A 10,025-nucleotide genomic window follows, 5' to 3' on the forward strand; every position below is an offset into this window, starting at 1 on the left:
TGAAGAAGCAATGTATTTCAGTATTTGGGTGTCACAAATTGAGAGAAATATAGTTTATGGTCCCTTTAGAAAATTATATTTCGTCATTTGCCCCCTCAGTTATCTGTCGCTAGCTCCACCACTGGTGTGGTTTCACAACATTAATCAACTTCCTGGAAGAAACCCACTTTTTAATTCTGAACGGTTGCAGAAGTTCACTTTCTAATCTTAACTCTGAAATCAGTTGTTTTTAACCTTGAACTGTTCAATCCATTCATTTTACCCCTTTTGTCCTATCACAAGTGGTTTCTGCTGACTCAGAAGGCACATTGTAGACATATGCCATTGGCATCACAATATACCTCAGCAACTTAACTAAAGGTTATGCTTAGAATATAAAAGAAAAAGGAAATTAAAAATAATTTTCTTTGGTAAAATCTTAATTATTTTGAAAATTGAGAAGGGTTCAATAGTCAACTGATGACTTGTTGCTAGCCAGTGTGAAAAACTGTTCTTCGAGTCCCCTAGTTAAAGAAAACGTTTTTCCAAATAGCCAACCTGAATATCCTTTTTTTTAGAAGAACACTGGTTATGGTTTTTTTTTCTGATGTTCTCAAACTTTTAATATTCTATTTCTTAAATTGCTGCTAAGGTGTATAAGTTGATGCCACATCAGCATAAAACCACCATGATTAGGGCTAAGGGGGTAAAGAAAACTGATTTGGTAGTTCATGGTTAAAAACAACCAGTTTCCGAGTTCAAGATTGAAAGGGAACTTTTGCAATAGCTCAACTTAAAAAATGGATCTTTTTCAATACTCATGCTGACACATGCATCCTTATTAAAAACGACCAGACCACTGGTCTGGCAAGAATATACCAGAACCAAGCCGTGTTCCAATCCAGTTCACAGTGAAGGCTGTTCATCCAATCAGCCTGCTGTGAACCGGCGAAAACCCAGTTGAACAACCCAATCGAGCGCTGGATCAGGGGTCAACAAAATATTCTGTATGTGCAAAGAATCAGACCATCTTTAAGGTAGAAAGGGGGACTGCCCCAATCGAATAACTAACTAGGCTGTTTGTTTGTTATCTAGCAGAAAAAACCGTGCAATAATATTTATTGAACCAACAGGTTGGACCGCGGAACCGGAGGTCTGACCACTGAATTGAGGCACTTACCGTATCGCTCCGGGTTCAATAACTACGTACACATGACACAAGCTAGATGCAAAATTCTTGTACATTATGCTGAAGGGTGGAGGGTGATTTTATGTAATAAAGCACATAATCTCAGCACATGATGCAATAAAAATATTGACATTCAAGTGAACAATAAAATATGCAACCTCTATTTACTATATATATGGTACCTTACCAGAGTTGTTTTGATTTGGTATCACTTGAACATTTCCAGGAGCCTGTTGTGTCTTCGTCTCCATAGAGAGCATTTTCAGAGAAATCTTCCGCAAATAATCAGACTGAATAATACAAAAGAAAATGATGTAAGTTATATACCAAATTATTGCAACCAACAGTTCTGGTGTGATTAGAAGTTTAGCACAGTCGAGAAGATGTTTCAGCTTTAACATTTGAATTCAAAAAAAGTCACCTAGGCAGCAAAACACACTGCCTCAAATAAGTGATGTGAACAGAAAACCCAAATCAAAACAGTGTTCCCTAACTTTATCAAATAAACAAATATTCACCATAACTGAGTTGGGCAATATGATGAACAGTCGTAGGCTGCTCCAAGGTTTGCCACAAATAAGCCAGAGGAACAGAAATTCAAAATGGAAATAGTGATAATTGATACACCACAACCAAAATAAATACATTTGATATTTCTTTACCAGCCTGGAGTACATGCAATTACGATGAAGGTTGTTCAAACAGAGGGAAGGAGGGAGTAAGGTCTTGTTTGATTTTCGGTCCAAGATAAATGATTGTATACCATTCTGTATCCCGTGGACTTGGGTCTATCCTTTTAACAGAAGAAAGTTTTATTTCATTTTATAACAAATTTGGATGCATGGACACATCAAACACAATAAGCGTCGCGGTAAGGGCGACTCCTCGCGGTGTTCACCTGTCTATTTTTACTGCGCCAGGTTTTACCGAACGAACAAAGACATACAAAAAGAAAACAAAAACGAGTGCTTCTCCCCTCGCACCCGGCTAGGGTTACCGCCGCCGCCCTCCCTTGCGCTCATGCCCTCTCCTCCTCCTGCCCCAGGCTCCACAGCAACGACTGGATGCGGCTGCCGAAGGAGCGGCGGTGGCCGACGGCCTCATGGCAGCAACGACAGGCAGAGAGCTGCGGCGGCCCGCAGTGGAGGAGCAGCAGCGGCCAACGGCGACGCGGACATGGCGGCCGTCATGGGCAGAGCCGAGCCAAGACAGCGCGGTGGCCGAGCGTGATCTGGAGAACCGGTGGGCGGTGGTGCGAAATCTGGGCAGGCGCGACCTGCGCAAGTTGGAGGCGAGGTGATGGCGTTGACCAGGACGTCGTCGCAGATCCTCATCTTGCTGCCGGGAGAGGAGCTCGTCCAGGATCCCCTCTTCTCCATAGATCCGCGACAGAGGTGCTCGAGGAGGAGCTTCTTCTCGGGACGCCATGGAGATCGTCGAGGTGCGCCCCCATGCCTGCTAGGTAGTGCGTTTCTTGTTTCCTGTCATGGTTCTCTGCAGTTTTAAACGCCTATGAACAGGTCGCACTCCAGATCCCCCGTTGCCGCAAGGCACCACCTTGACACGGAGTGAGCTTTCTTCTTCACTAACCAACACATACAGGTAACTCTGTTTCTATTTTAGAGATGATGCATACAGATGTAGCAAAATCTAAAGTTGTTTTTGTATTCAGAATAAATTTAGAGAAACACGCATGTGCAGGTTGCCAGTTTAGAACTCAGGTACAACCACTCTTTGCTTGTCTGCTACCCGTGATAAAATTAATACACATTACATATTGTTCCACAGCTCTCTATTTTTAGCTATGATTGTGTTGTGGCAGTACTTAGTTCTCATCACGTTTCGCTCGATGGAAATTCAGGGAGTGCTGGTGATGTGCTTGAAGATGATCTCGTTGTGAGTCTGAAAGTGTAGGTCTCCCTCGGCATAAGCAGCATGGGCCGCAGAGACAACCAGCTCTGTCCTGCTCCAGCGTCACCATCCGTCGACCCAACGAACAAGAAGGCATCAACAAGAGAAGCACGACACATGTACATGTACACATGCACTTCTTTCTTCCTGATTTTCCGTTCCACTTTCTTCCAATGCCTTACTGTTAGAGCTTCTCTTCTTGGACCATCAATGGATAGTTGTATGCATGCACTTTCGTTTGTCTCACCCTTCCTCTCCTTTCTGTGATTGCTAAATATTATTTAAGATAATTCCTCTTGATAGCATCTTTTGCCATGATTGTTGTTGTTTATTTAACCGAAAAATAGATTCTTCTTAAGTTTAACATTCCAATGGAGTATGTATTTATGTGCTTGCCTAATTATATCATGCCAATTGCTTGAGCAGCGGGCACTGGTAACTATTTTCCCAAGATGATATTGAGTTTCAGTAACGTAGACCCATCTGTTAATTTCAGTCTTTGGTGCTTTTGCAGATATTTAATGTTGTTGCAATTGGTAAGATAATGGGATGCAACACTTATTTACCAGTTCTAAAGCATGGCTAAATATGGAAAGACCAGAGGCAAGTGTTATTTTCTCTTGTAAGCTTCTTTTGCTTGTCTATCTCCCTACTGGTGTGCAGGTCTTTAATTGACAGTATTATATAGAGTTTGCTTTACATAATTTTTAAACAAATTCTCAATGAGCTACTACTTCATGGGAGGAAACCGTTTGGCTATTTTAGTGATGGATATATTTCTAACTCTTGATCCTCATCAATAATCACCAGGCCTTGGGAGTTCCCGAGAAGTCCTGGTCAGACTTGGACCAGGCACTAGGCGCCTCAAATGTCTAACCACGCTCGACTCCAATCGCGGAAGCCACCAATTTTAAATAGTGAGCTTGCATAGTTGGAGACTTTAAATATACTTTCTGGCTTGATTTGCTTCCTGTTCTAACATCTATTCTTATGGGAACGCTTATAGGCTGAAACTCCACTCGACAGTTTTCTGAAATCACTTGGGACTTGAGAAGTATTCCATTACCTTCCAGTCAAAGGAGGTTTGACTATTTAACTAAATCTTTGCATTGTTTTCTTCTTCTTTGGTTGACAATTGTTGTGTTGCAGGTTGACATGGCGGCCATATGTCACATGACTGAAAGTGATCTCATGGCGTTGGGCATCCTGATGGTAAGTGCATTACCTATCATGCCAGATCATGAATTTTGCAAGAATAGGCATTTCTTGGCTCCTCACATCCTCCATCCGAGAGCAATCTCAGTATGGTCTGGCTATCCTTTACATAAACTGTAGACTCAACTGTTAAACAAGTACACAGAATGACAGAAGTACTTAGAATGCACCATTTTGCTAAGGAACTGGACTGAACTTGCTTTACAGAAGTACTGCATGCACTACTATTTTTTGTCCAACGATATGGCACATAAGTTAATGCTAAATTCAGTGCAAAGTAATTATTTTGTAAGTCGGCATCCTTATTTTTGCATACGTATATTTTGATTCGAGACGCAAAGGGCAAGCTTACAGTGCATGTTCTTTTAGGGTCCTAGGAAGAAGAGTAACTTTGCCTTGGAATCGAGAGCGTAGGGATGGCCATGGGGTACAATGTTGAAAAATAGGGAGATGTGGTAGTTTTTTTTTGTTTGGCTCATCTGAAGTTCGGCAAGTTTTATTGGCATGTCTTGTAAGGCTACAGGTAAAACAATGTGGGGTCTCTTCTATTGGCATGTTTCTGTCTTGGTAAGCATGCATCAAACATGCTTAGGTTGGTTAGAACAAGGTGTGGCGGTCAAGAGATGATGCTGTAAGATTATTAGACTGCTGTTATTTCTGGTCTGCATGCATGTCTGGCCGGACCAGCTGGCTAACTGATGCGGCACTGTGTCGGTGAAACTGGGGCAATATTTTCATCGCTGTATACTATTGTTACACATATGATTTCATAGTTTGGCAAGTGAATTTGTGGTTGAGTACTTATATCCAAAATCATCGTGTTTGTACTGAAGTTAATTTATGTATTTGTTATTAGAGTTGCCTTAATGTTTCCCATGCTATCAAGATCCACCTATGCTCTATTTTGTATAACCATCTAAAGTCGCTAAAGCTGGCAGTACAAACAAATTGTGACATGTCATGTTTGATTAAATTTATGTCGTTATTGTGATTACACATTTGTTGTGATAATCATAGTGGAGTAAAAACAAAATTTTCAGTTGGATGTTTCCATACTGGTTTTACGTTATTCACATACCAATCCATGTTTTTCTGTTTTAATACTGTCATTATGATAGATGAAGCTCATGAAAGTTCCATTCAACCGACATGTTGCTGGGACTCCTGAAAAAAGTTCGCAACTTTAAATGTGCATGTCTGGTTTCTCTTTAAGTCATCTGTGAATAATGTTTAGTTTCCCACTTGGCATGTTTCTTTACATCGATCGATCAGATTCAATGCCGTTGGCCAGAGTTGCGCCTAATTCATACTGATGTTAAAAATGAATTCTTTGTTTTATAATAGGTCATACTGGATTCTATGTTGAGTACAAGATCCACACTGAGCATAGCAAGTCCACTAGAGGAGCAAATGTTGTTTATCACCGTGTCTCTTCTCATGTTGACAAGCCAGCTATCTATGAAGGTACACCTTTGTGCTTGGTGGTAAACTTGTATCTTTTTCACTTATGTTCAGCATTTCCTTGATCATTTTGTATTAATATTTTAGTATTTTGCTCTGCATTAAGATTTATGCACGGTCTGGTACTTAGAAGAATATACTGCTGGTTTGTCGATGATTTTCTCCTTGTTTGATTTTGACATTAATTTAACAATGAGTAATTAAATTCTGAAGAGCATGGCAGCTATATAGATTCATTATTATTCGGTTTGAGCTATGCGGCAGAAATAAGCTTCATGCTTCTCTCAACATACTAGGCACCATACAAGGCGGCGGCGGCAGCCCCTGGTATGGACAGGAGAAGATGCTGAGCTTCTCGGCCTCGACGACGTCCTCGTGCCCCTCTCTACTATAGCAGATCTGCTTGTTTCTCAGGTGGGACTGCAGTTCTTTCGAAGCTTTACTTTTCTGTATGACATGTTTAGTACTTTAGTTATGCTTCTCGAGCAGCATTGGAATGGTTCTCAGACTACTTTCTCTTGTCATCACTACAGCGATGAGGAAATTGGAGTGCATCTTAATTATTGACATCTCATTCTATGACGAGCTCGGCAAGAAAGGCGGCAGCTGACAGGAGGATGTCACCACCAACAAGACCGAGGCCACGTCAACGGACTCAGGTATGTGTGCTCATTGGTGGTTTCAGTTTCATAATTCTCATTACAACTAGCCTCTGTTCGCTTAATCTTTGAGAAAGATTGTCTGTTATTGCATTGCTGAGTACGTGCAGCAGGATGGAAAGCAGCGAGCAGCAGCGCATCGTTCACGGAAGCGGTCAGCATGGGGCTAAGCCTGCTGTTTCTCCTCGCCAAGACCTAAGATAGCATGAGGTCTGCCCAGATAGAGGCCCTCATGCAGGAGAGAGATGAGGGAGCAGCTGGTGGTCCGGACGCCGAAGATCAGCTGAACGTTGGCTCCCATGAAGTTGATTGATTGTGCCTCCGCTTTTGTGCCGCGTGCATTGCCTTTAAACCACTGTCATTTGTGTCGTCGGTGATGTAAACTATAAGGACATATCAATAATATCTATGACTCCTAAGGCTGATCTCTTATCTCCTGTTTCCACTGTTGTGTACTCATGTTAGTTTTCAAGTCAGAACCATGCAATAACGTGGAAGGGGGGCACTCAACCTGGCAGCGCCCAGCTTTCTCTCAGGCGGTGCGCCATGGGCGCGCCCCAACCGCTAGTAGACTAGAAACATGGATTGGAAGAGTAACTAACTGAAGACACTCAAGGTACACAATACTACAAGATTCAACATGTGATCGGTGATAAGATCATGATCAGCGTTTTGTCTATCATTATGTAACTAGCATTCAAAACATAGTAGCTTATTAACTTACATTGCGTATACATACAAGTGTGAAAATGCTAAAATAACTGGGATGTGCTCCAGATGGTTTGAGTGTGGACCTTGACACACCCATGGCCCCAATTCAAGTCCCGGCAGCACAGAAATAATGGACTTATTCCCAAGCATGAGAAAAATCAGGAAGCTAAAAAGCCACACAAGGTCTCACTGGGGGGCTGCTAAAGGCACTCAGACATGATGTAAACAAAAATTACACCAATTGGGGACAGGTCTGCTCTACTATTATTGACTACTAAAAGAAAAAACCCATAACTAATGCGTGCTCTGCTCCGAGAAGTTGTTAAGATAGGTTGAATTACCTGATTGGTTGCTGCAGTATAGATCTTCTCTTCGAATCGCACAGCGATTTTTTGAAGTTCGTTCAGTCCCTCTGGCACAGATACTGGCAGATGCTTCTTGAGAGTTTCCATTCTGCAGACATGATGTAAAAATGTGAATAAATTTGGGGGATGCATTGCTTTTAAAGTGTTGTGTAGATAAAATGTGTTGCATCAAAGTGGAACGAGTAGGCAGAGCAGGCAAGGTAGATCTCCAATTCTCAATCATATTCCTATAAGCAAGGCGTAATTTCGGGGTTGATTTAGTCATGACTTGTGATCATGTGCATATTATCCTTGGGAAAGGATACGAGAAACTCTAGTTTCAGAACAGAACAAAATTGCATCCCGGAGCAGTAGTAGTAATAGAATGGTTTACCCTAGGTAATCAAACGTTGTGATACTCGGTAGCATGACAAATTAGCACTTCTTGGTGAATAAACGTGTGTAATTGTTGAGATATAATTCTAGTTAATGAAGTAAATACGATGGATTCAAAGCAGGCGTAGTACAAGTTGATTAGTGAATTCCCACAGCGGGGAATTTGACGGCGCAGAAATTGGGAGCTTGTGTGTAGATCGACGACGAATCTGTTGGTGCCGCTATGGATATGGCTAGATCAAAGCTATCAGATGGATCGATGACAAAACTGACCCGAAAACACACGCAGGAAATTCCTCTTTGTTTCTACTGAAACGAAAGGCGGAGGAAGGATCGAATCAAACCAAATCAATTATAGGGAGAGGGAGAGGAAAGTAAATCAAATCAATTAGAGGAGTCACTACATCTTATTGACGATCCTGCTGCGCGCCTCGGGCTGGAGCTGGGCGCGCCAATCACCTCCGGCGGCGGGCAGGGCGTTCGGGTCAACGCCGGCGGCCGCCGCGGCGGGGTCCGACCCTTGGGTGGGCCGCCAGTTGGCGTCCATGGTCGGGATCAGCGATTCGTAGGTCTCGAGGAGATGGATGGAGGTGGATTTGTGTATATACAAAACCGGAGGACGGCGACGAGGACTTGCAGCGTGCCTTCGCCCGAGTGGTGTCGTGTGGTTAACTTGACCGTCGCAGTCACCTTAAGGCTGGTCATAGCACGGAGTAACTTAGACTAATGTTACTAGTCTTTTTTTAAGAAAAAACATCGGCCTTTATTAATCAAGCAAACGTATTACAGAGAGTCTCCCGGATGTAATTCGGAACAAAGTGATAAAAACAAAGGCTCAAAGAGCTCAAACTAGACCTAACAAGAACATGAGGTAAGACAACACGGTGCCGACGAACATGCATGAAGGACACAAACGACAGAGCTCCACAAATCGCCTTGATATTAGAGATAACTGATCCCACCATGGAACGGTCTCGGACTGATGATTGCAGCCTTCGGATCACCGAAAGATAGTCAGAGTGGAAGATCACATGCGAGAAACCCTTCCGGCGGGCCAGCGGAGCGGCCCGTCGCAGGGCCAGCGCTTCAGCCAACTCCGGGGAAGAGACACCAGGAAGGGGTTCAGATGACGCGGCCACACACTGGCCAGAGTGGTCCTGCACCACAACTCCAACTGACGACGAGCCCCGTTCCAAGTCCACAGCCGCATCAGAAGAAAAAAGAAGAGTACCATGCGGGGGAGGAGACCACTCAGAAGAAGAAGAAGCCGGTGTCGCTCTCGGAGCCGCACGCCCAGGTTTGAAAAGGTGCTGGAAAATCATCTCCGAGTAAGCCTGCGCCTTAGCTGCTGTGCGTTTCGGATCAGGAGCAGTCGGCTCATTGCGGGCATAGTTCCTTGCCTCCCATATATGCCACAACGCCACCGTGATGGTGGAGATGTCACGATGGGAGTCTCGCGCGAGCAAGTCGAACAACCACTGTTTGTGAGAGCTGAAAGATGAACGGAACAGTCTGATCCCATAAGTAGCCTTGATCTCATCCCAAACAGCCCGAGCGTGGACACAGAAGAGAAGAGCATGCTCAATACTCTCCGAACGCCCACAGAAAAAACAGTCCTCGTCGGGATCTGACGGCGCAGCATTTGAGCACCCCGAAGGTAAACAGTCATGAGCGAGCCTCCACAGCACAATCTTCATTTTATTTGGAGCTTGCACCTTCCATAATTTCTTCCACAGTCTGTCCTCAAGAGCCCAATTCGAGGATTGACCCCCGCCCCGAGCATTGCGATCAGACAGGAAACGGCGTGTCCTGGCCATGTTATAGGTCAACCGGACAATGTATTCTCCAAACTTGGTAAAAGGCCACCGAGCATAGTCTGGACCACCCTCCCAGTTGATGTGAACCTTGAGAATATCATTAGCAACCTCATGAGGGAAAAAGCTCTCACCGTATTCTCGTTCCAGCAATCATTTTCCTCATCAAACAAGCAATGAACCGTAGCTGAAGCTGGAATCGGGGTCAAAGGCTGCAACAAGGCCGGAGGAGTGGAAGGGATCCAATGATCGGACAGAATATGTGTGCGCCTGCCATCACCAAGGCCCCATTGCACCCCCTGCTTCAGAAGATCTCGGCCATGAGGCACGCCAAGTGGCTAATGCC

The 10,025-nt window shown here is 43.9% G+C and overlaps 1 protein-coding gene across 1 annotated transcript in view; it reads right to left on the minus strand.

The window, feature by feature from the left end:
• Window positions 1–8,495, minus strand: part of LOC119333393 (mediator of RNA polymerase II transcription subunit 15a-like) — a 17,856-nt gene extending 9,361 nt beyond the window's left edge. The window contains exons 1-3 of the mRNA XM_037606302.1: window positions 8,270–8,495; window positions 7,467–7,578; window positions 1,356–1,458 (exon numbers count right to left, since the gene is read on the minus strand). Of these exons, the coding sequence (XP_037462199.1) occupies window positions 1,356–1,458; window positions 7,467–7,578; window positions 8,270–8,412 (358 nt within the window). The 5' untranslated portion in view covers window positions 8,413–8,495. The remainder of the gene's footprint in view (window positions 1–1,355; window positions 1,459–7,466; window positions 7,579–8,269) is intronic.
• Window positions 8,496–10,025: the final 1,530 nt, after the last annotated feature.

Source organism: Triticum dicoccoides, chromosome 7A (genome assembly GCF_002162155.2).
Source record: "Triticum dicoccoides isolate Atlit2015 ecotype Zavitan chromosome 7A, WEW_v2.0, whole genome shotgun sequence".
Taxonomy (NCBI): domain Eukaryota; kingdom Viridiplantae; phylum Streptophyta; class Magnoliopsida; order Poales; family Poaceae; genus Triticum; species Triticum dicoccoides.